Source organism: Delphinus delphis, chromosome 4, assembly GCF_949987515.2.
Source record: "Delphinus delphis chromosome 4, mDelDel1.2, whole genome shotgun sequence".
Classification (NCBI taxonomy): Eukaryota; Metazoa; Chordata; class Mammalia; order Artiodactyla; family Delphinidae; genus Delphinus; species Delphinus delphis.
In genome coordinates this window covers 8,234,922-8,261,572 of record NC_082686.1, presented here as the reverse complement: position 1 = coordinate 8,261,572, position 26,651 = coordinate 8,234,922, and the positions used below count along the sequence as shown (strand labels likewise).

General features: G+C 38.9%; 1 protein-coding gene across 12 annotated transcripts in view; it reads left to right on the top strand.

The window, feature by feature from the left end:
* The first annotated feature begins 64 nt into the window (after window positions 1-64).
* The window catches only part of TTC3 (tetratricopeptide repeat domain 3), a 137,537-nt gene continuing 110,950 nt past the window's right edge, over window positions 65-26,651 (top strand). The window contains exons 1-11 of one of the 12 annotated variants that reach the window (XM_060010313.1): window positions 133-148; window positions 3,114-3,243; window positions 11,427-11,581; window positions 12,329-12,371; window positions 12,689-12,839; window positions 13,307-13,394; window positions 14,582-14,635; window positions 15,747-15,867; window positions 17,895-17,980; window positions 19,043-19,137; window positions 20,254-20,316. In XM_060010313.1, coding sequence (XP_059866296.1) covers window positions 11,438-11,581; window positions 12,329-12,371; window positions 12,689-12,839; window positions 13,307-13,394; window positions 14,582-14,635; window positions 15,747-15,867; window positions 17,895-17,980; window positions 19,043-19,137; window positions 20,254-20,316 — 845 coding nt within the window. In that variant the 5' untranslated portion in view covers window positions 133-148; window positions 3,114-3,243; window positions 11,427-11,437. Of the gene's footprint in view, window positions 258-3,113; window positions 3,244-8,006; window positions 8,817-11,076; window positions 11,582-12,328; window positions 12,372-12,688; window positions 12,840-13,306; window positions 13,395-14,581; window positions 14,636-15,746; window positions 15,868-17,894; window positions 17,981-19,042; window positions 19,138-20,253; window positions 20,317-21,707; window positions 23,362-26,651 lie in introns of those variants that run through there. The other 11 variants (XM_060010312.1, XM_060010311.1, XM_060010314.1 and 8 more) reach the window with 11 other exon arrangements.

Below are 26,651 nucleotides of genomic sequence, written 5' to 3'. Positions count from 1 at the left end.
GGCACGACAGCGCAAGTGCATTGCGGCCCACGTGACGCGTCTGCCGCCTGCGCCGCCGGCCGCTCCTGCCCGCCCGCTGGCTGACGTGGAGGGCCTGAGGCGGCGGCGGCGGCGGCCCGCGTCCAAGGCTCGCGGGCTGCGGGCCCCGGTGAGTGCACACCTGGCGCGCGGCAGGGCTTCCGGATGTGTCACCTTGTCGCGCTGCAGCCGAGATGCCCGGGGAGAGGGGCCCTCCACACCCCCTCCGTGGGTGTGTGGTGAGTGTGGGTGTGTGCGCGTCGCCCCGCGTCGCTGGCCGTGGCGCCCGCGGTGTGTGTGCGCGGGTTGGGTGCCGGTGCAGAGCGGGAGTGTGTGGTCGCTTTTGTCGGCCTCAGTGGGTGTGTTTCCTTTGTCTGGTGTCCTCCTTCTTTAAGTGTGGCCCCCTCCGGGCTTCTGTGCGAAGGTGGGAGAAGCCCCTTTGTGTGCGCATCCCCCGGCCGCACGCGCACTCTCGCCCCAGTCGGTGCGCGGGTGACACCTTGGCTAGGCGGAGGGTCCGCCGGCCTGAGCGCGGGTGGGCACGGCCCCGTGTGTCCCCTCCCGGCTCCTTTGTGTCCGCGCTGGTTCTTCCCGGCGACGGCGTGGGCACCCCGGCGGTGTGGGAGCCCCCGTTTGTGTCACTGCCTCTCTCCGGGGGTGCGCGTCCTCCGCGCGCGTGGCCGCGCCTCCTGTAGTCGAGACCCCCGCCTGCAGCATCGTCCGCCCGGCGGTGCGTACTCGCGTGTCCCCGCGCGCGCGTTGCGCCTGGGTCCTGTCGAGTGCGTGATCAGGTCGTCGTTCGCGAGTGTTCGTGAACGTTCTTGCACGCCCCTCCTCTGTCTTGTGTTCCCTACACCTGCGCCACCTGTTTTCGTTAGAATGGCTGCCGAGCGCGGGGAGGGGACGGGGAGGGAGAAATCAGTTCAGTGCTCCCCCGTCCCCTGCGCCTACTTCGGAGCATCCTTCCTCCCCCAGCGCTAATGGGAAGGGGGGACAGCAGCGGGTCTGGCCAGCTGCGCCGTAATATTTACGATGTCAGGTGTGGCCGGTCGAGCCAGCCAGTTTTGGGGACGGAATAAGGGGGCCAAGGGCCAAAAATGGAGTCAAGGCATAGGTGAATGTTGGTTGATACCAGTGTGGCGTACTATTTTCAGAGGCGCCCTACACGCCCAAAGACCTTCGATTTCAGACTCCTTCCAAAATAATATGTACACGATACCTGGGCAAATACCTTTTAGCCGATCCTGGGCGTTCTTGATAATACTTAACGGTTCATATAGTGGTTTATGGCGTTCACGTAAATTAACTCTCGATTCTGCCTGGCGTCACGGCGAGGGAAACAAGGTAGACATCTTACAGGTTTTACTCCCGCCTTGGGAGCAGTTTCCTCATAATTACAGCTCTAGCTAGGACATTCTGTACTGCAGGAAATTTGCCTTTTATCCTATTAGAGACCCATTACCCATTAGAGACCCAGCTACTCCTCTTGCTCAAAGGTTCGTGCTCTGCGCTCAAGGGCTGCGTTTCGGTGTCTGTTTCTCGTTGTTCATTTGCTCAATTTTCTTACTCTTGCCTAATTTTCCGTTTTTTCCTTTTTTTTTTAATTTCTGGAAGATTTCACACATAAAATACAGAGGGGTATCTAACCAATCCATGATTAAGATTTACAGATGTAATTATTTTGCCGAATTTACTTCAGATCCTCTTTTTAATTTCAAAGAACTAAAATTGCAAAATATGGAGGTGCTCTCAGTTCCTGCCCCTCCTTCCGTAGAGGTTGTCACCGTGTTTAGGTTTGTGTATATCATTCCCTTGCATATTTTATACTTTGATCACGGTGGATCCATAAACAATATATAGTGTTGTGTGTTTTAAACTTTAATGGTATTAAACAATGTGTCTTTTTGCAACTTGCGTTTTTCGATCAGCATCACATTTTCAGACTTACATATGAATAAATTGGATAATTGTGTTTGGTTCATTCATTTTAATTGCTGGTATAGAATTCCATTGTATGAATATACCATAATTTACTTATCCGTTTTCCTGTTGATGGGCTTTGTTTCTGGTTTTTGACTCTAAAAAAACAATCCTACAATAAACATCTTTGTACTTGTCTGCTTTGTGCACACGTTTGGAAGTTTCTCGAGAAAATACACCTAGTAGTGGATTTGCTCTATACTAGGAAATATGCATCTTCAACGTAACTAAATATCACAGAAGCTCTCAAAGTGGTTGCACTAATTTTCACTCTCACTGGTATTGAGTGAGGACACCCATTTGTCACACCCTTGCTAACACTGTATGTTACCTGACTTTTACATTTTTGCCTTCTCTTTACTGACCAGCTTCCTTATAACTTTAGCTTGCAGCTAAATTTGCTTGCACCCACCTTGGCTTCTGCTCTAGCCCTGTGTCAGCCTATGGGTTCATCTCTCACAGTTAACTGGCTCAGTCTTTATCTCATTTGGTTCTCATAAGATTAATTCCAGTAAACATTTATTTTGTACCTAATTTATCAGTTCCAATGGTTGATGTAAGATAATTCCATGGTATGTTAGATGTACCTCTCTAATAGCAGGTGAGGTGATTTAATTAAATACTTTTTTGCATATGATGAACGGTTTTTTAAAAATCTTTCCTCTAATGTAATACTTGATACTTTCAAAATATGTAACATATATGCAAGTTGTGAAGCAAAACAATAAAATGAACACCTATCAACCCACCACTCAATCCAAGAATCAGAATGATCAATCCAGGAATCAAAATGACCGATATTGAATGTGCTCACCTCCAGAGTGACTACTATCCTAAATTGTGTGTGTCATTCCTTGTTTTTTTAAAAATAATTTTATCAGATATGTATACATCCCTCAACAATGTATTGTGTGGTTTCTATTGTTTCTGAATTTAAAAAGAATACTGGATACAGCTTTCTGGGTCTTGCTTATTTCACTCAATGTTATGTTTCTAAGAGTCACTGATATTCAGTATAGATATGTCATTAATTTTCACAGCTGTGTAATATTCTGTGGGTGAATATAACACAGTGTATGTGTTCTTCTGTTGATGAACATTTTGGTTGTTTCTAGGTTTTGCTGTTTTGAAGATTCTTGTACATATCTTCTGGTACATAGTTGCAAGAATTTTTCTACTTTTCACACTGGGGTATATGACCTCTGGGGAAGTAATAAAGATTTTCTGAGGAGTACTTGGGCACAGGTAATATTAATGAATCAATTTGTGATCATTAAATTCCACGTGTACCCTTTCGTAAAACTGGTAATGCCGAAGCCTGTGACAGAAACTTCCTCCTGGTTCTACTTTCCCACCTTCCCTCTCACAGTAGCACTTCTGCCTTAAATTAGGAATGCATAGCACTCACCCATATGGAATCTTACCAGGGTAGTGTCCCAGTTGAAAAACTCTCCATGGAAAACAAAAGGCTAATCTAAAATACATGCAGCTATAGTGTTAGGAAACACCTCTTTTAATCCAGACACTTCCCATCTCCTCAAGAGCTGCATTTCCAATAAAATGTAACTTTTATGTTTAATTATCATTATATATACTAGTTATTTTTTGATCAACTTTATGCTGTAATAATTATGACATTTTAAACCAATGATATGTCAGTTTTAAAATGTCACTGTGATACTCTAGAAATTCATCCTTTGCAATTATTTAAACTTGGGGCTGAAATTTTTTTAGATGTCATTTTAAAGTGTGAAGAATATGTAATTTTTAAAGCGTGTGGTTTGTGAGTAAAAAAATATCGGAATACCACTGTGGTAAGCTATTTGCTAGAAGTGGAATTGCTGGGTTATGGGGTATGAATGTTCAACTTTACAAAATGATACCAAATTGTTTTCTGAAGTGGTTGTACCAGCTTATACTTTGGCAAGCAGTTTTGTCAATTTATATACTTTGATAGGCAGTGTGTAAGAATTATAGTTGATCTATATTCTCTGCAACACTTACTACTTTTAGACTTCTTAATATTTATCAATCAGATGGGTATGAAATGGTGTGCATTGTGGTTTTAATTTGTATTTCTTGATTGTTAATGAGTTTGAGCATCTTTTCATTTGTCTGTGAACCATCTGTCCTTTTCGTTCACAAAAAAAATACCTCGTCATATCTTTTACCCATTTTTCTGTTGGGGTGTCTTTTAAAACAAACTGGTAACATCGATGCTTTATTGAGTATACATGTTGTAAATTTCTTCTAGTTCATGGTCTGTCTTTTTGCACTTCATGGTGTATTTTGCTGAACAGAAGTTCTTAATTTTAATGTAAGCTAATTGGAAACTTTCCCTGCCCTGGGATTATAAAGTCATTCTCTTGTGTTTCTCTTTAGAAGTTTTTAAATGACGCCTTTCACATTTAAGTTCATAATCCATCTGGTACTGATTTTTGTATATGGTGTGAGGTAATGATCCACATTCATTTTTTTCCCCCCATGTGGCTACAATTGACCTCACTCCGTGTATTGAATTGGCCCTCTGTTCGCTAGTGATCTGCTGAACAACAACAACAAAAAGTTTGGTAGCATTTATCTGTGAGATCATTTGGATCTAATTTTTTGTGTGTAGAGGATTGTAAATTGTTGATAATTAGCAATTGAATAGTAATAGGACTTCAGGTTTTCCATTTCTTTTAGTCAGTTTTGGTAAATTTTATTTATTTATTTATTTTTTGCGGTACGCGGGCCTCTCACTGCTGTGGCCTCTCCCGTTGCGGAGCACAGGCTCCGGACGCGCAGGCTCAGCGGCCATGGCTCACGGGCCCAGCCGCTCCGCGGCATGTGGAATCTTCCCGGACTGGGGCACGAACCCGCGTCCCCTTCATCGGCAGGCGGACTCTCAACCACTGTGCCACCAGGGAAGCCCTATTTATTTACTTTTAAAAATTTATTGGCATCAGGTTCATGGTATTGTCTTAATTCTCTTTAATCTCTTTTACTTGTAGTTATGTTCCCTTTTCTCATTTTGAATATTATTTGTGTGCGACTTTTTTTTTTAAATCTTGCCAGAAGTTTGTCTATTTTATTAATCTTGCCAGAGGATGAATTTTTGGCCTCATTTGTTCTATTATATTTTTGTTTTTTAGTTCATTGATTTTTGTCTCCTTTATGATTTCCTTCCTTTTCCTTCTTTGAGTTTATTGTTTATTATTTTTCTAACTTAAATTGCATGATTAACTTACTAATTTTCAGTCATTCCTGTTTCCTTCTACAAGCATGTAAAGCTACGCTTCCTCACAGTTCATTTTTGCTTTATGTAACATGGTTTAATTTATGGTATTTTCATTAACTTTTAAATTTAAGTATTATTAAAATTCCTATTTTGACTTCTTCTCTGACTTATGTGTTTTAAAGTTTTCTTTAAAATATGCTTTAAAATTTCCAAATGTTTCTTCATTAACATTTTTCCTTTTCGTTCATTTCTTAATTGTGTTGTCAGAGAATGTATTGTATACTTTATCTTTCTAAAAACATTTGTTTGCCCTTGCTTTATGGCCTTGTACATAGGGAATTGTGATAACTATTCTGTGTGTACTTGTGAAGAGTATGTATTCTCAAGTTGTTATGTATGTGTTAGATCAGGCTTGTAAATTGTGTTGTTCAGACTGTCTATATTAATTTTCAGTTGTTTGACCTATCATGAGAGAGATGTAGTCTTCCACTGTTACCTTCTAACAGACTTCCTGTAGTTCTAACAGTTTTTCTTTTTATGTATTTTGAGACGATTAGATACATGCAAGCTAAACATTGTTTTCCTAGTGGGTTAAACCTTTTCTGTTATGTTGTGGTTCTCTCCGTGCTTAATTTTGATTTTTGTCTTAGGGTCTGTTTGGTCTATCCCACCTTTCTTTTGGTGGTAATTTACCTGGAATAACCTTTTTCTTCATTTTCATGTCACTTTTCTTATGTCCTTAGATTTTAGGTATCTCTTATGAAGAATATATTACTAGATTTTTCTTTTAATCCAGTCAGGTAATTTATGATTTTTAATTGGTACTTTTAGAAGTTCAGGTCTCTTGGTGGTCAACTCATTTTTTTATCTAAAATTATTTTTATTTTACCCTTGTTCTTGAGGATAATATTGATGGGTATACAGTTCTAGGTTGATGCTTTATTTTCTGCTTATATGGTAAATATATTATTCTACATGCAAAGTTGTCTGCTGCCAGTTTTATTTATGGTAATTTGAAGAAAATATTATTTTTCTTCTGGCTGCATTGGATTTTCTGTCTTTGGTTTACATCTTCACTTCTAAGTCTAGATGATTATTACTTTTTATTTACCTATTTTGGATACATGTGTTTCCTGATTCAGAATTTTGTCTTCATGAGGTCTAGCAGATTCTGAGCCTTGTGTCCTTTAAATACTTTCTCTCTGATTTTATCTATTTTCTCCTTCCGGAAATTTAACTGGATATATATGTATTAGACTGTTTCCAGATCACTTTTCATCTTTCACATTTTTCATTTCCTTGTATCATTGCCAGCACTTAAATTGCTGGGTAATTTCATCAGGCATATGTTCTTGTTCGTCAGTTTTCTCTTCACCTGTGCCTGATCATCTGTTTGACCCATGTGTTTTATTTTCCTTTACTTTTAACAATTATATTTTTAGTTTCTTAAAGTATCACTCGGTTCTTTTTTAGCTGTACCCAGTCATCTTTTTTAGTCTCATGTTGCTTGCTCATTTTTTTGAATCTATATTCTGTAGCCTGGCAGTCCCAATGTTTGATGTCCTCAGGGGTCTAAATTTATTGCTTGTTTTTTCTGTTGCCTTTCTTATGGTGGATTGTCCCCTCCTGTGCTTAGAGATTTTCAGTGATGAACTCTTGATTGATTGATCTTTCTCTGTGGGGATTTTGAGAGTCTGATTTGGGGGTACTTTCCTTCTGATAGGATTTGTGTTAGCTTTGGCTGGGAGCTTTACGTGGGACCAGCCTTTCAGTTTTCTCACTTTGCTTCTGGCCCATGATCCCACTATTGCTCTTGGCATTATGATTTATCATTGTTGACTGTCAGGTTTAGTTTCTAGCTAGAGGTTTGTTGCTTTGGGGGGGAAAGGGTGGTTTTAAATGTTGGCTATTTCTATGAGCTCAGCAAAATTTTAAAAATCTAGCATCCACTATTGTTTTGCAGTCATGGAGTGCCCCATTAGTTCATCATCATTGATGGGCTCAGAAGTCCTTTACATTAGTATTTAATTTTTGTAGTATATTCATTTTAGTATGTGTTAGGAAAAAAATTCTGTCCTACCAAACTTAAGATTTCTTGGTGGTAACAAACTTTCCATTAAAACAAGTTTACATCTAAGTTAAAATTTGAGTTAGTCTAAATAAAAATATTAAATAGGTAACAGTACAGTTGACAAGTGGGTTTGGCAAAGTTTTCTACTTTGGGGTATGCAAATTAAAAATTTGGGAAGCACTGAGATACGGAATCAAGATGAGTAGGGCACAGTGGGCCCTCTGGACATAGTGAACCTACAGAGAGAAACCTGTAATGACCAAACAGTATAAAAATTGCTGTCAAAAAGATATGAGCAGGGTGCTCGGGGCTTACAGAGAAGCGGTGCAAAAATAAACTTGGTGGCAGTGAGAAGTTCAGGAAATGCTTCCTGGAATCGAGTATTAAGGATTGGTAGGCATTGTGGTTGCAGAATAAGGTTTGTTTAGAAGTGCCAGGCAGCTGAGTATGACTGGCTTCTACGTTGCATGTCATGGAGTGACTAGAGAAATGCAGGAACAGGATCACAAAAGGCCTTCTGTGCTATAGTAAGGAGTTTGGACTTTATCCTGAAGATGATGAGAAGCTTCTCAATTATTTTAAGCAGTGAAGTGTTATGATCGGAGTTTTAGGGGATGCCAAGATTGAAGGCAAGTCACCAGTTAGGGGACTGCTTGTTTAAGTAGTTCAGAGGAGAAAAGGTGGAGCTGCAACCAGGGCATTGGCAGTGGGCATGAAGAGGTGTATGTGTGCTAATTTTGGATTCCTTAGAGGAGTCGAAAGGACAGGAATTCATGGTCAGGTTGGTTAGGAATGTTGAAGGAGACTGGGGGAGTGTAGACGTCCAGATTTCTGGTTTGGGTAACCAGGTGGCATGTAGAGCAGTTAACTGGTAACATACAGAAAGAGGAAAGAACTTGGTTTCATTTGTTCTTGAGGAAAAAGATAAGTTTGTTTTTGAACTTACTGAATCTGAGAGGCTTGCGGGACATCTTGGTTAAGACCCAGTAGCAGTCGATAGGGAGGGTCTAGAAGTCATGAGATGCAACCCAGCCTGGAGAGATTTGAGAGTCTTCAGCATCTGGACGTGTCAGCTGTGGTTTGCTACAGTGAGTATGAGGTAATTTAAAGTAGTACACAGATAAAAAAAATAGGAATTTAACGTGTCTGAAAAACGTAAGCTGTATTTCAAACCTATAATATCATGGATATTATCACTTAGACCAAGTGAGCCCCAAAAGAAGAGAATATTAAGTAAATAAAACACATGGGATCTGTGGAAATGGCAAAAATTGTGGTGAAGCTATGCAAATGATGGAAGTTCAGAAAGTGCTGTTTTAAGGCATGGGTATGGTGGATAAGGTCACCCAAGGAGAGAGTAAGCGTGAGAAGAAAAGAGAGTTGACATTTGGGTGGCGGGGAATGGAGAAGAAGAGCCATGGAGACTGAGGAAGAGCAGCCAGAAGAATAGGAGGAGAACCAGGAGAAGATGGTCTTTGGAGTCCAAATGAAGAGTTCTGAGAAGGAGGAAGTGGTCAACAGCGTCAAGTAAGTCGTAAGCTGAAAAGTGCTCTTTGGAATTAGCAATTAAGGGAGACCATTTAGTTAGAGGCATCCAAATAGCGGATTAAAAAAACATTCATCTAATATGTTAATGATAGCTGATATTTGTAGCGTTTCCTATACACTGTGTGCTATTAAGAGCACTTTAAATGTGTTAATGGATTAATCAGATAGGTAGGATTGCTGTCCTCATTTGATTAAGTGCGGAAACTGAAGCCTACAGAGGTTAAGTAACTTGTCCAAGATCACACACTCAGGAAATAGAGCCAGGATTCAAGCCCAGGCAGTCTGGTTCCAGAGTCTATGCTCTTAACCACTATGCCACATCGCCTCTCTGGTTAAAACAAAACAGAAAATAAAAATAACACCAATGTCGTAATTACGGTGCAGTTGGTGTAGGGCATGGTATCAGTGAGATATGCCAGGCTGTGACTGACCAGCATGGTGTCACAGTGGCTCAGTCTGCCAGGTATGAGCATGTTAATTGTATTGTAACTGATGCCACGATGGTGATGTGTGGGCTGTGACAGACCGTTCTTGGCTCTTTCTGTATTTATATACAAAAAACATTTGCAAGACAAATGAGTTTAAAAGTGTATATATTTCCCAGAATAGCATATGTCCCATATTATGTGCCATACTTTGGGTGCTAAAATGTCTTCATATTTTTTCCAGTCATCGTTTACTTTTGGAGTTAAATTCTCTAAACTCTGGAAGTATTGTTCATCCAGGACAGGTCAGGTTCCAGACATTGTAGATATCCAGTCTACTGGAAAAGGTCGCCAGCGGCTTTATTGAAGCAGCTTCCCTTAAATGGTGGAAGTGGAAACCCAATATTAGGAATGTGAAAATAAACGAGAATGGAGGATTTGAATGGCAGAAAAGGAAGAATTCTTGATGAGGTTGAAGAATGTGGTAGGAGATAGGGGAGACATAAGTCGTAATGATTCCTGGGTGTGGTTGGAGAGGGGCTAATCAGAGTTAAAGATTTAAAAACTGGTTTAGACCTGGGCAGTGGTCCAAGGTGTGGCCTTGTGAAGGAAGAGCCTAGGTGAGGTGGGCCGCAGATTTCATTTTAGTTGAGAAGGTGGTTGCACTGCAAGGCTAGAGTCCTGAAGGGTTGTCCACATGGATGTTGGTGTGGCTGGAATGATGATTGGAGGAAAGAGGCGAACACTGTGAACTAGGTGCCTGGGTTCTTAAACATGACAACAGCCAGGAGGCAGCTAGACGGCAGTGACAACGAAACGTAGATCTAGTGAAATACAGTGTTTGAGAGGAAACTGTGGATTCAGAAGACCTAGGTTTGAATCCTGCCTAGCTTGGTGACCTTGAGCAGATTACTTAGTTTTGCTATGCATGTTTTCCATCTGTACAGTGACTGTGATAATAATTGGGCCTGCAAAGAATTGCTGTGAGGATCAGTGAGATGGTACGTGTAAAACGCCTGGTACAACATAGGACAAATGGTACCGGCAGTTTGCTAGGAAGGTGGTCATTGGTCTTCACTTCTGATATTGTGAGGTTGTTGTACAGCAAATTGGGCATAAGAGGAAGGATTACTTAAAGAAACAGATGTGTTTTCCAAGGACTCATGGTGGTCTTGCTTGGGAAAAAAGAAACTTGGTTTATCATAACAGTAGTGGGATAATAGTGATGAAGTGAACAGGTATAAAAAATGGTGTTAATGGTGGTGCTGGTGATGATAGGAAAAGAAAGCCACTACTTGGGCAAGAGTTACAAGTAATAAAATGCTGCATTTTCCAGTGATATTTAGGTTTTGTAGCTATTCACTGATAGCTATACATTTTTGTTATTGAACTTTCTTCAGGGGACTACACTTTAGTCTGAAACTCTAGCCCTAATTCCCCGTCCCCCCACTGAAGTACTTGTTTTAAGAGCATGGTCGCTGATAATGTAAGGGGCGTTGCCGTGCTGCTGTAGCTGTTGTGAGAGCGTTAGGAGCAGCGATTGCTGGGAGGATGACAGGTCTGGATGCGGCTGTGAGGGGTTAGGAGGCTGCGTACTCTCCCTGTACCACTTCAGCTCTGCCCCTTTGCCCGAGACAGACACACACACTGAGGCATGGATAGGAGAATATGAACAGCTGAGAGGAAACCGTTTTCTCAGTGCAGTCAGGGTTTAGTTCCAGCCAGGAGGTTGAGAATGTGGCAGAGTTTCTGTATGATGAAACAGCATATTTCACAGAGGCAGTAAAAGCAGTTGGGGTAAAAGGGCAGCAGTGGAAGGATGTCTTTTGTTCATTCATCTAGGCACATACAAAGATGAATAAGATGCCCTTACTTATCTTCCATCTAAAGGAGACATGTAAACAGTTAAATGCAGGGTAGAGATGGTGATTCTTTGAACCTGACAAAAGGAAGAAATAGATTAAACTGATACTCGAGGAGAGTCAAGAGGAGAGACTAGCAAATGAGGTTGAGAATCTTCCAGAGCTCAGTGTTCTCATTGGAGTTATTTCCTTGGGGCATAAGTTCCAGGTATTTTTCAGATATACTATAGAAGCTAGGAAAACTGCTTCTCATATCATCTCAAATGATTTGATTATGGATTTGGGTTTTGTTGTGTCCTTAGGAGGGTGCACCATGGACGATTTTGCCCTGGGAAATGTCACTGTAGCAGATTATGCCTTGTTAGAAGAGTCCCCTTATGTGGATGATTGTGTCTTTGCCTCCGAATTTATGTCCAATGATTATGTTCGTGTGACTCAACTTTACTGTGACGGGGTGGTAAGTAGATTTATTAACTTTTTTTTTTTTTTTTTTAACACCGCGTGGCATGCGGGATCTTAGTTATCTGACCAGGGGATCACACCCGTGCCCTCTGCAGTGGAAGTGCAGTCTTAACTACTGGACCACCAGGGAAGTCCCCTTAACTTTTTGTTTTTAACATTGTGTATTCTTAAAGGTTTATTTTTTTAAAAAATTGAGGTATAATTGACATATGACATTAGTTTCAAATGTACAACATAAGGATTCAATATATGTATATATCATGAGATCAGCACAATAAGTTTAGTTAACGTCCATCACCATACATAGTTATACATTTTTTTTTCCTTCTTATGAGAACCTTTATGATTTACTTCTTGAAGGTTTTGTGGTATAGAGCTGTCTGAGTAAAGATATTTTTGTGCTACACGAGATTTGATAGGGAGATATGTATGGCTTTTGAAGAGGTCATTTCAGACGGAGAAGTAAGCAGTGCCTCAACAAGGAGAATGTGCAGTGCTGGTGAAAGCTTGTTTTCTGACTGGAGATGAGACTAAAGGCTCTCAGGGAAAGCCATAGAAACAGACTTGGGGAAACACTGAAAAAGGCCAAAAGACTCATTGGTTGAAGATGTTGTATTCAAAGTGTAAAAGTAAACGTACTTTAAGTTTTTAGTTTAGTATTGATAACCCTTACATTAAAAATCAAGAACTGTTACTTTTGCATTTACCAGATACAAGTCAAAAGAATTTTTTTCTTTTTCAGGGCAGACAGTATAAAGATTATACCCAAAGTGAGGGAAACTTAGGTGAGTACTTTGGTATTTTCATTTGTTGAAACAGCTATCAAGGGAGGTTCATGCATTCACATCAACATAACAGACTTATACATCTTTACAAAGTTTATTCTTTATTATCCTTTTTAACTAGAAATTAAAAAACCTTTCCTTGTTAAAATGGAGTTTTAGCTAACACTTAGATATTCTTAACATCTGACAGGTTAAAATATTTCATCCATTCATTTCTTACCTTTCCATATCCATTTTTGTCTTTTCCCTTGACAGTGTTGATTCATTCCAAAATAAGGCACAAAATATTAATTTAAAACTTTTTCTTTTTAATTAAGAGTTTGATATCTGCACTATGTGGTGTAGTAAACCTATTTCTATCCTGCAAGATTACTGTGATGCCATTAAAATACACGTCTTCTGGCCACTTCTGTTTCAACGTCAACATAGTTCTGTAATATCACGGTTGCATCCCTGTGTGGAGGCGAAGTAAGTTACTGCTTGTTAACCCATTTTGTATGAACAGTGGTGAGTGTGTTGCCCAGTACTGAGGAATGCCAAGTGCAACGGGAGGCTTATGTCTCATTCTTGTATACTGTTCAACTCTACTTTTGTTCAATAGAGTGGAAAAGTTAATACTTGGGATTTGGATATAAATGAATAATCGTGGTAACATTATAATGAATGAAACTCTGAGGAGCGTTAGATGGTAGATTTGAAGCTGAATAAGGAAAAATTAATATGCTTGTTTATAAATACCAGTATTATAGTACAGAAGAAAGAAAAAAGTGTAGTATTTTGTCTACCTAATAAACAACTTATTACCTAGAGTGAAGTAAGAGAACTTAATTTTATTCAAATAGTTTAAATTGAGGTATAACATATAGTTAAGTGTAAGATTCAATGAATTTTATATATGAGACCCTAATCTTTTAAAAAATAAATTTGTCTTTAAGCAGTTCTCATGCTTCTGAGATAAGTTTGAAGAAATTACAACATCTTGAGTTGATGGAAGATATTGTGGATTTGGCAAAGAAAGCTGCGGTAAGTGATAGAAGAATATAGATATTTATATGGTATTAGGCCCATGTTACTAATTTATGGTGACTAATGGGTAATGGTTAACCTGAGCTTATTCTGCTATCCATGAGTTTGTGCTGTGTGTTTGAGAGATCAGGTAGATGGCTTTTTCCATGGTTCTGACATGACATGATGAGAACCAGGTGTGCTCCTTGCCGTTAACAAATAGACATTAGAATTTGTCACAAATGGAAGTGTGCACCTAGTTCACAGAAACCTTTGCCGCAGATTCTGAAAGTGATGGGTCCTATCTTGTAACGTAAAATCATGCCACTGTTAGCACCACCACAAATACTTTTTCTTTGGGGTAAACTTTATCATGTCAGGTTTGAGGAGGTATCCCTATACTACACTGAGGGTTTTTTTTCCCTTGAAAGCTGTTTAATAATTTTTCTCATTTCAGTTGGTTATGGAGCCAGGTGTTTTTCTTGGTAATTCTGATTGCAAACTTAAATTTATAAAGGGCATTCTGATATTTATTTCCTGCAGATTAATCCTTTGCAGCAACTTATATCAGCCAGTGTAATTTTTAAAAAATTTTATTTATTTATTTTTGGCTGCTTTGGGTCTTCGTTGCTGTGCGCGGGCTTTCTCTGGTTGTGGAGAGCGGGGGCTACTCTTCGTTGCGGTGCGTGGGGCTTCTCATTGCAGTGGTTTCTCTTGTTGCGGAGCACGGGCTCAGTGGTTGTGGTGCACGGGCTTCAGCAGTTATGGCTCGCGGGCTCCAGAGCGCAGGCTCAGCAGTTGTGGTGCACAGACTCAGCAGCTCCGCGGCATCCTCCCTGACCAGGGTTTGAACCTGTGTCCCCCGCATTGGCAGGTGGACTCCCGACCACTGCGCCACCAGGGAAGCCCAGCCAATGTAATTTTATAAAAAAGTTTAGGTGTAATGAACCATACATCTGAAAGTTTAAAATCCGTACATATAAAAGTTAAACTAAATCATTTTATTATTAGAACCCTGTGTAAGACGATCTCTGACTTGTTTTAGGGTCCTTAAGAGGTAAATTGGGCATGAAAGTGCCGTAGAAAGTGGACTGCTATGTACATAGAGTAGTATTCCTAAAATGTAGAATTTTTTTTCCCACTAGAAAATTAAAGTATGATTGGCCGAATAAGGAAGAAAATGTTTTGTCTTTTCTGTTTTGCAGAATGATTCATTCTTTATTGGAGGCTTATTGAGAATTGGTTATAAAATAGAAAATGTAAGTGTTAACATGGGAATACGATACAACCACTTTGAATAAGTGGCAGTTTTCTCACTTCTCATTGCCGCCTGTATCAATACTAGGCCCACCGAGTCAACATTTTATAGGTAGCATTTAGTAGTACTGATTTCTATATTTTGCCTAAGCAGTCTCCTTGTTTGGGGGGTTTGCATTATTATCATTTTCCCCCATATATGTAGTGTAATTTTGAGCCTCTTTTACAAGTTGATTGCTTTTTCTCTTTTAGATTATTTACCTGGCATATGTTCTCTCACAAATGAAGTTATTAGGCCCCTGGTATGAACATATTTTGATACACAATTACTAGATGATCTCCAGATACATTGTAGGATCTTAGCTCCCCGACCAGGGATTGAACCCGGGCCCTCAGCAGTAAGAGCGCAGAGTCCTAACCACTGGACTGCCAGGAAATTCCCAATAAACCAATTTTTAATGCTACTGGTGACATAAACATGTACATGTTTCCCTTAAACCTGACACCAGCGTTGATGACTTCATTATTTAATTTCTGAAATCTTTTCCGACACGAGAAGTATGAATTATACTTCTGTGAACTCTCGACCCTTCATGAAGGTCATTGCACTGAGTGCTCGTTTGCCCAACCATGCCCTCCTCTTGTTGCCTATATGCTTATTCTTCTCTTTGCCACAGACCATTTAAAGTACATAGTCCCTTTCGTGAACCTTAATAGATACCGTTAATCTTAAGGTAAGGATGGAAGTCCCAGTTTAGATGAAATCTGAGACCCCTATTCACCTTGTGTTACTGTACTCTCCGGCTACCTAGGGCAGCCTCTGGCCAGGTTGTAGACCTCAACTTCCAGGTCTTTAATCATTGCAGCAGCATCCTGGGCTCTGAGGGTGGCCTGAGGTTACCTGAAGATATAACATATGTGAGTCTGTGGTCTCTGTTAACTTGTGTGTTGGGGTCTAGCTATTCTAGGCTTCATGCTATAGTAATGAAAACATGAGGTTGTACAAGTTTTGTAATAAGAGTCTGAAATACTATATAAGATAAATTTATAATGCCACATGTAAACTTATAATTAATACACAGATCACATTTTTCATCCCTCTTTTTGAAACAGAAAATCTTGGCAATGGAAGAAGCTTTGAATTGGGTGAAATACACAGGCGATGTAACAATTTTACCTAGGTTAGGAGCAGTTGACAATTGTTGGCCTATGTTAAGTATTTTCTTTACTGAATGTAAGTATAAATGCTTTAAATTGTTACTTGACTCAGTTTTATAAAGGTATTATTTTGGAAAATAGAATGTGTAGCTGTGATTTCTTATCTTAGGATTTTAAAAAACGCTTTTCTCTTATGAGTAAAAGCCTGAATAAGAGAACTTTAACCCTGTAGTTAATTTTATTCTGTATTTCCTGTCTTGATGATATCTGTGATGTTAATACCTTTTAAACATCCTAGCAAATGTATGCCATAACTTATTAATATATAAAACCCAAAGAGACCACATTGGGGCTTATGTATTCTCATTCATAAGAGAAGTAACTGAGCTAAGATTATAATTTTCATTTCTCTGATGAATTTGTTATTCTTATATATGATGAAGCTGCCTTATATATTTTTTACCTTGTGAAATATTTTTCTCTAAAATATTTGAGTGTTAGTAGTGTTTTTATAGGGATCTTGAAACAGGAAGTATTTGGCTCTTTAGTTGATAATGACTGATAATTTGCCATTTCCATTTGCCATTTTGAGTAGAGGGCACATTTTATACTCTTGACCTGAGTGTTAGAGAGAAATTAATCTTAAATATGAAGACAGGTTTTTCTTTTTTTTTTTTAAATAAATTTATTTACTTATTTTTGGCTGCGTTGGGTTAGTTGTGGGGAGAGGGGCTACTCTTTGTTGTGGTGTGCAGGCTTCTCATTATGGTGGCTTCTCTTGTTGCAGAGCATGGGCTCTCGGCATGCGGGCTTCCGTAGTTGTGGCACATGGGCTCAGTAGTTGTGGCGCATGGGCTTAGTTGCTCCGTAGCATGTGGGATCTTCTTGGACCAGGGCTCGAACCTGTGTCCCATGCATTGGCAGGTGGATTCTTAAGCACTGTGCCACCAGGAAAGCCCCAAGACAGGTTTTCCTGATGTTTATTGGACGGTGGGCTGTGTTACGTTGATAGAGGTTGTTCTCTTCGTTGTTTTGGAAGCCTTTAATTATAGCCTAGATTTTATGGTGGAAGTAAAGGACCAGTATCATGTACTGGACACCCATTTGGGCTCGTTTCTAACTCTTTCTCTGTTCTCTCTTTTTATAATAGTTCTGCCAGGTTGATGCTGTGATCCTATTTTAGAAATGAGCAAACTTTGAAAGGTTAAGTGATATTTCTTTAGTCTGTTAAGTAGTAGAACCTAGATGAGAAGTCAGGTCTCTCTGATCTCAAAGTTCGGGTTTTTGTTCTATAATCTTAATCTGTGCCTTTAGTATTAGTTTACTTTATTTGGTCACCTTCCAAAATTCTTTCTTCAGTCTTAAATTTTAGGTACTGCTTTTGCCTTGGAAGTGAATATGTTTGGCTAGAAGTGTAACTATAGTTTTGTTGCAATAAAATTATTATTTACCACTTAAAATCTTTTTATAGAACAGCTTAAAATACAGAAAATGATGTCTGGTAAATTTTTAACATAAATTTTGGTTATTACCTACTGCATTTTAATTAGTTTATTAAATTTTTATGAGAATAATGTTTCAAAAAATGTCAAATTTTAACATTCATGAGAGTCAAAATGTTGAATTAAGACATTTTAAATTCTTCATTTTTTTTTTTATATTAAACACATTTTAGAAAGTAGTTTCTCAGGTTTTTGTTTTCAGAAATTTTAGTTAAACTTCGTGCCAGGTACACCATAGCTCAATAACGTTTGTTGAATTGACTTGAGTAATTATGAGGCCTATTTGGAATGTGTTATGACAGAGCACTGTTAACTACAATTAGAACTAGAGTAGTAATAAACAAGATTTTTAAATGCTAGAAATAAAACAGATTAGATTCTTAGCACGCAATGAATCTAATGTTTTCTGAAACATTTTATCAGCTGTTTATTAAAAATATATTGTTGATACATGTAAAAGATTATAAGAAACATTATTTAGAAAGTATATCTTGAACTTTACAGACTCAACCTACGTAGCCTAAGAATTAGAACATTAACAATAGCAATTTGTTTTTTTTAAACAAATGTTCTCTCACTCTCTCCTAAAAATAAAATTTAGACAAGTATCACATTACTAAAGTTGTAACAGAAAACTGCAATTTGCTTGAAGAATTTAAAACTCAAAGTTGTGCGGAGTGTCTAGAGGTGAGAATAAATATTTACTTGTAAGTATATTTTAAGATTTGCTTGTTAGAACTTTTATTAACACTCAGAGGAAAGTTCAGTAAAACTGCTGTCAATACACAAGGAACTACTATAAAATTTGATAACACGTTTGAGGGAAATTTTTAATAAATTTTGATTGGAATATTTTTTTTGGAAGAGGAAGCCATCTTGATCAGAATTTTCTAATGTTATAGATTTTAAGAGTTAATTGAAAATCGAAATTTGATTTTTTTTAAATTAAAAGGCTTTTAATTAGTTGAGGGAATATGATTTTTCTTTGCCACCAGCTTTATTGACATGTAATTCACATGCCATACAATTCACTCATAGGAAATATGATTTTAACTTAATTTTTAAAAAGGGATTTAGGAAAATATTTAATATTCTACTTAATTCTCTAGCTAAAGCCATTGATATAATCCAGTAAATAATAATTTATTTTGAAAATTTGAAGGTTTGAGTTGAAAAGTTTTAGTTATATCTGTAGCATCTTTGATTTCATTTTTTGTTGTTGTTGGTTGTTTTTTTTTGTTTTTATTTCATCCTTGCTGTAGGTCACATCATTTTTTTTGGGGGGGCAGTTAGTCTAATCAACAGTGCCTATATGTTATTGATTTATATATTATTTTTTAAGCACTCAGGTTTGTTGAATAACATCACATTTTCTAACCTAAAATTAAAATTCTACTTGGATCTTATTTCTTTTCTGCATATGCAGGCATGTCAAGGTCTGTTTAAAAGTGGGCCTGCCAAATACGGTACACAAGGGGTAAATTGTTAGTGCTATTCATAATGTCATGGCTTTGTTTACTTTTTAATATCCCTTTATCAAAGTTAGCGTTGAGTCATTAGAGACAGACAGGTTTCTTTAAATGTATATTCTAAAATGTTGGGTATTGAATTCTCATTTTCTACCTGAGTAATCCCCCAGGTTATTTCTGATATCTGAGATAGAAACCCAGAACCATTTTTCTTAAATATTGGGGTTACTGATTCTCTTTGCATTTAATTGATGGGTCTTCTTTTACCTTGATTTCTCAGCAAGGAGAACTAATGAAAATGAAAGGAAATGAAGAGTTTTCCAAAGAAAGATTTGATATAGCTATTATCTATTACACCAGAGCCATTGAATGTAGGTAAGAGCAAAATAGAACAATGAGACCCTTTTTATGTGGCAGATCAAGTTAGAATGCTAGTCATTAGAAAGAAACACAAGATGAGGAATTGGAGAATATCATCAGTTTGCTATGCAGAATATATTTTCTCACCCGTAGGTATTAGAAGCATGAGATGACCTGAGTAGATGAACTTACTAATCAAGTTGTATAACTCAAGTGAATCAGACGAAATTGGGAATTTGCTTCTACCCTGCCCCACTTTGTTCCCAAGCTTTCCAGTACAGAGTCATCTGTTCTTTCTTGCTCTTGTTTTCCCTTCCACTAATTCCTTCCAACTTATTAACTGATAACAAAGGGTTAGTTACTAGTACTTAAGATGTCACCCATTCAGGGATTTGTGCTTTCTATGAGGGAATTTTTAAAGGGTAATAGTTGGAATTGTTGAGAGAATGCATGTGTTCTCTCTACCTCATCTTCTGTTTGCTCAGCTGCTAGAATTTTGTAGCATTCCTGCAAGTGTGCGTCACCTGGCTCTTACTGACATCTTAGCTGGCCCACCTAATACTGTAGCAGCCTTCGGAGGGTGCGCTGTAGACAGCTACTCTCTTTCCTGTCTTACCCATCTCCACAGGGAATGAGTGAATCCAGGTAGCACACCACATCTGAAAGCCTGCTGCTCTGTTCTTCTAGGAAGAGGTAGAGGAACAGTAAGATAAAACCAAAAAGGACAAAACTCGAAATGAAGCTATTTAAATTACTGTTGTAATTTACAGGCTTCCTTTATTTGAGTTCTTTGTGAAGGTGGTACAGTTCTGACTTACATAAGTATTCTGTTCTGTACAGTTATAGCATACTTGTAGTTTGCTAGTTTTTTAATATGTCTCATTTGATCCTTGCAGCAGCCCTATGAGCTAGGCAGAAAAAGTAGAACTTTTTAATCTTCATTTTGAATACAGGGAAGTTTAAGTTGGTTTGAACAAGTTACTCAGGAAGTGAAGGAACAAGAACTATATTCTTTGTGCTCTGCCACACAGATGTAAAGTTTTTGAAAATTATTTCATGCCTTATGATTTCTGTGTTATGTTTGTTTTGTATGTAATGTTCTTTACTGACGAAACATTATTTCTTTTAAAGACCTGAAAATCACCTTCTTTATGGTAACCGAGCTCTTTGTTTTCTTCGCACTGGACAATTTAGGTAAGTTGGTTAGAGTGCCTAATCACTGAATTGTTAGGCTAAATACCGATCTTTGAGAAGTATTTCTGTTTTGCAGTTTTGCAAGAAAATTCTTCAGTAGTTCTTCGGCAGAAATAGTTAAATGCTTAGAAGAGAGCTCTTTTAGGCTTTATATATAAAAACAACAATGACAGAAACAGCTATTCTGATTGAGTGGATAACATGCTATGCATTATTTTAAGCACTTCGTATAGGTTATTTAATTCTCACAACACATTTAATAGATAATTATTCTCCACATTTTACATTTGGGCAAACTCGTACCATTAGTAATTAGTAATTGTGAATTTGGTTCTACCCTGCCCCATTTGTTTTCAAGCTATGATGCAGTGATGCCAAGATTTGAACACAGGTCTTATCTGATGATGTCAAAGTCTGTGTTTATAACACCTATAATATATTACCTTCTTCTGCTCTATTAACTAATCTGTATAGTTCTGGAAGAATTTTTGCTGTATTTGTTTCCTCTGTCTTGTTATGAAAAAATTAAGTAAATATCCTTCATAAGTGAAGGAAAAGAAATTTAATGGTTTAACTCTGGGAGTGAAATCATAATTAATTCTTAGTTCCTCATGTTCAACTAAGCTTTTATTTATTAGTTGAGAAAGATTGTTGATACTGTACCATGATTTTATTGTCTCAGTTTAAAATTTTTAGGACTTAAATATTAAGCATTAATGTTGAGCAGTGTAGATGACAGTTACATTTAACTGTGTCCTACCTTATTGCAAGAAGGGTTTCGGGTTGCTTCAAGAATACATCCACTCAGTAGAAAAATATTAAAAACAAACAAAACAAAGTAAAAAACCAAGTTAGAGCCTGGGATCCTTAGAATAAAGCTGCATAGGCATAAGGTCCTGCTTAGTGATTGGCTATAGTTCATATTTGCATCTGACCTCTCTGTTGCCCAAAATAAAAAGAGAATACCCGACAAGTTACATAATTCTCACTGACCCTGAAGAAAGAGGACACCAGTTGCTCAGGTGAAACTGTTTTGCTGGTGTTTCGTTCTGGAAGAAGTTTCTTATATGGCTAATATGAACTGAGTGGTGGAGTAGAGAAGAACCTCAGCAACATTCCTGTTCAAAGGAAAAAACTCCCTGAGAGTGCAGTTTGGGGTTTCCTAAATAATTTTTTTCATTAAGTTTTCTCACGAATGCAGAGAATATGATATCAGTTGTTGCTCAGGGAAATCACTTACGTTGGGAGGTGGGAGTGGGGACTATAGTATATTCCAAGTATGAAGCTTTTAAAAATAACCTGTATGTTTTTCTTTTATTATAAACAGAACACTTTCTCATGGTAGAAAATTTGGAAAATACAAGAGTTTAAAAAGAAGAAAATAAAATCACCACCTCGGAGAATACCGCTGTATTAACGTTATGCAGCTTTTAGGTGGCTTAAGCCGTGGATAAACCGAGGCTATCTAGTCTAGAGGAATGGATGGGCTTGACACAGTCTTCCGTCTATGCCACTGTCCTCAACTGGTTCTAACAAGAAATGAGCTGCAAATGTCTTTAGATTATTGCCTCTGGCTAGGTCCAGAATTGCAGATATCCTGCGCTGTTTAAAGGTCAATCTGTATACTTTCAAGATGAATAGGTTGGGCAACTTGGCTAGCCTCTTGTGAAAATCGAGGCGCCTATCTGAAACCTTGATTGGGTGGAAGGTCATCCCCTCTGCCTAGGGGATCGCTGGGAGCTGAGAGGCAAACCAGGGGTTTCTGCCCTCTTTCGTGAGTGTTGAATGCTAGACACTCAAGCAGGATCCTGCTAAAACTCTGCTGTGAAGGAGGTGCATCAAAGTAGAAGTATAGAAGCCAGGTAGCCCGGTGAGGTCAAGGTCAAGAGCAGGGTTGTGCATCCCTCCTTGTACCTCTTTCCTGCCGGTCTAGATTTGTGATTCAACACCAATGAAGTTTTCTTTAGAGGCAGGTCAGCAGCATTTCCTTATTAGGCAATCACCAATACGTGCTGGATGCTTATTTAATGTCAGAAGCATTATGCCACATTGGTTTTACTGTTGTTCCCACCTCATTCGTTGTTTATATGACTTGCTCAGTAATGGAGGGATAATGTTTTCTGAACCTGCAATACACATAACTCCTGACCAAGTGAGTAGTTGATATGACTTCAGAAAAGAACATGTTGCCAGTGATCCAGACGTGCCATTGACTCAGGAGGACCCATGCCATTTAGCTGGGTTACCAAGATTGAGATGTTTTGAAGCTCTCACATCTGAGGGTTGGTAGGTCCGTTACGGGAATCAGGCTGAGCAGCTGCAGGAACAGCTGAGGGTGAAGCATCCGACCTCCCTGGCACTGTTCTGAGCATTCTGCATGTATTAACTCATAAAACCCTCACAATCCCGTGAGGTAGGTGCTGCTCTATTGTTATAGACGAGGAACCTGAGACCTGGGGAGGTCAAGCAGTGTCCTCAGACACTAGGTGGGTGTGATGGAGCCAGAATTTGAACCCAGGCAGCCTGGATGCAGAGTCTCTACTATTAATCACTGTAAGGTGATGATAGAATCAAACGGCAATGTGAAAGTTGAAAAAAATGAAAATAATGGTCTAAATAGTCAATAAACATGATTGTCCTTACAGGATGTGCAGATTAAAAACTGTGAGTCTCTCTTTCGTACCCATCAGATTGGCAAAAATTTAAAAACCTCATAACACCAAGTGTTTGAGAGGATGTGGAACAAAGGAAACTTTCATACTCGGCTGGAGAAAAGTGTAAATTGGTGCAATCACTGTGGAGAGCCCTTTGGCAAGGTGAAGATGTGCGTACTCTGCCGCCCGCTTCTGGGCTACCCAAGAAGATGTGTACGAGCCTTCATTAGAGCGTTGTTTTTAAGAGTAAAGAAATGGAAACAACCTAAAAGTCCATCAGTAGGGGAATGGATAAAATGAATTATGGTATATTCATACAATGGAATTCTGTGCAGCAGTTAAAATGAATGCAATGTTGAGTGAAAAAGCAAGTTGCAGAATGATTTGTACGGTATGATGCCATTTATATGATGTTTTAAAATGTGCAAAATGATATGCATATCCATAATTAATACGTAGTATGTATTTGCAATGTTTTTAAAGTGCATGGGCATGTTAAACACCCGGGGAGTGGCTATCTCTGGGGAGGGAGGGAGGGAGGGAGGGAAGAGGATTGCAGCTGGGAAAGATGGTTCACAGTGGGTGTCAGCTGTAACAGACCTCTGCAAAAAGATCTGAAGTAAATATGGCAAAATGTTAAGGTCTTGCTAAGCTGGTACATGGGTGTTGATTATCTTAATGTTATTCTCTGTACTTTTATGTATATTTGATAAAAAAGTAACACAAAGTGTAATTTAAAATGCACATAAGATGAAAAAAGGAAAAAACACCAAACATTAAGGATAAAATAAGTGGAAAGTAATCTTGAAAGGAGAGAAATAGAAGTATTTTAAGACCAATGGTTGGGAACCTGAGGTGAAGTATGTGTGGGGAAAATGCTTCACTTAGAAATGGTCAGAGAGTGGTGGAGGTTTTAATGCCGAATAGCCCCACTTGTAATAGCCTATACTTGTAAGTCTGGCCACCCTTGGGTGGGTATAGGGGAGGCCCGGAGTCAGAAAGAACCCTTACCACTCTCCAGAGGTGTGCACCTCCAGGTCAGCAGATGTTGCCCTGGGGAAGCACATGGAATGTGCTTCACATGGAATGGGCTTGGGGGTGGTGGTGGAAATATGCTGCCTCCTGCCACTGCTTCTCCCTACTGAATCCTTCAAGCTGAGGAATGCGTGCAGTGTATCCCAGAATGCCTGGCTGGGGTGACGTGTCCTTTTTATTCTGATCTTCTGCATTTTAGAGTGATGGTTTTAATTGAAGTAATTAGAAATTTTCAGGTTAGAGGGGAATCTAGAAAAAGCAATCAGGCATCTATAGCGTCTATAGTTACAATGATTTCGCAAGGTATATGATTAGACTTACTGTTTAATTCATTCTTGTGGGACTCATACGTGAAAATTTGAATTGTTTGGTGGGATGGGATAAATTGTGTAATGGGAAATGTAATTGGAAAAAGGGAGAGCCTTGGATTTTTTAAAAAAATTTACTTTGGAAAATGATGGAATTTATTTATTTATTTATTTATTTATTTATTTTTGGCTGCATTGGGTCTTCATGGCTGCATGCGGGCCCTCCCTTGTTGCGATGAGCGGGGGCACTCCTCGTTGCGGTGCGCGGGCCTCCCATTGCAGTGGCCTCTCCGGCCGCGGAGCATGGCCTCCAGGCATGCAGGCCCCAGCAGTTGTGGCACTCAGGCTCAGGAGCTATGGTGCACGGGCTTAGTTGCTCCGTGGCATGTGGGATCCTCCTGGACCAGGGCTGGAACCTGTGTCCCCTGATTCAGCAGGCAAACTCTCAACCACTGTGCCACCAGGGAAGCCTCAAACGATGGAATTTTAAAACTTGATATTTAACTATCTATATCTATATAGATAGTTAAATATATATCTCTATATAAAGTCCATATCTATATGATAATACCTATTAGCTCCCAACTTGTGATTAATAGCAGGTGGATAGACTTTAAATGATGTGTGTGTGTGTGTGTGTGTTTCTGAATTTCTCTGAGGCCCAAGGTGTGAATCAAGTCAATTGTATGTTTCTGTGAGAATGTCAAAAATCTTAGTGTATGTGGGGAGCTTTAGTGTACGTGTTGGTTGGTGAATTATTCCTCACTCTTTTCTCTTACTTGTGCTGTCTCTTTATTTTGCTTAAAAGCTGCTGAATTTGCTTTTTTTTTTTTGCGGTACGCAGCCCTCTCACTGTTGTGGCCTCTCCCGTTGCGGAGCACAGGCTCCGGACGCGCAGGCTCGGCGGCCATGGCTCATGGGCCCAGCCGCTCCGCGGCATGTGGGATCTTCCCAGACCAGGGCACGAACCCATGTCCCCTGCATCGGCAGGCAGACTCTCAACCACTGCGCCACCAGGGAAGCCCACTGAATTTCCTTTTGAAGGAAAGAGTTATTTTTTCAGTCTTCTTTGGGGTGCATCCCCTTTTAAAAAAGCAGTAACAAATGCACATCATAAAAAGTTGAGTACTAAAGGATAAGCTGAAAACTCTTGCCCAGCTGAGACCCCTGCCCTAATTCCTTTCTTTTAGATCCTTGTGTATCCATGATGCTGATATTTCATGACTACACTAGCACTTATTACATTGAACCAAATGAAGTTGCTTTTATAAATCAGAATAAGGCATTTTGTTTGGTTCAGTCTAAGGTATATGTCCTTTTTTTTTTTTTAGCACGGGTAAGAGCATATTATACACCCTGTTGTACGTCTTGATGCTTTTAATGTTTAAATCTTGGAGTTGTTGCATATCGGTGAATATAGAGATCTACCCTAGTTTTTATTCATGGCTGCATAGTATTTTCCTCAGTGAAATAGTTTGTATTAGAATATAGCTTATTTCCAGTTTTAAAAATTATATACAGGAATATCCTTTTACTTACATTCTACACTCAGATGCAAGTGTATATATATATATATATATATATATATATATATATATATGTAGGATAAATTCCTGATAAAAATTTATTTTACTTGGATGAAAGAGCGTATGTAATTTTAATTCCAGACACTAACTTTTGATTTAAAATGTATGTGTTTATTCAGTCAGTGGTTCATAGTCACTGCATATTTGACAGTAACTGACATTATATCTGAATCCTGCTTTTGTTGTTTCATTGTAAGATGGAGAACCTTGGGGAGTAATATTGTTACTTCTTTGTGGTCTGCTCAGGCCCTGAAAGTGATGATTTACAATAGGGGGAGAAGTAATTCTTTTGTGGTATTCAAAGTTCTTACATGCTTATATGTTGTGGTTTGAGAGAGTCAGTTAATGGCATCTCCTTCCCCTCCCAAGTCCAGAATTAGCTAAGAGATGGAAGCAGAAGACAATTGGTGATGCAGTCTCGCCTCCATTACTAACACAGTTGTTGGAGAACCGGGTCTTAAGTCTGATAGCCAAGTGACTTCTTATTAGTTCACCCATGTCACAGACAGAACCAGGTAACAGGGGCCCTTGTGAACTTTAAGCTTGGAGGAGAAGGGAATCTGGTGTTATGTTGCTGTTTAAGATAAGGTCCCAAAGAAAGAAAAAGAAGAGGCTAAGCCCCATATGATTGATGCCTCTCCCCCACCATTAGATAAGTTATTATTCCCTCGGGGAAAAGTTAGGTTTAGGGAGAGGAGAGAGCTCACTAGTGATTAATCTAGCAAATCCACGTGGAAACTAGAGGAGGGGGA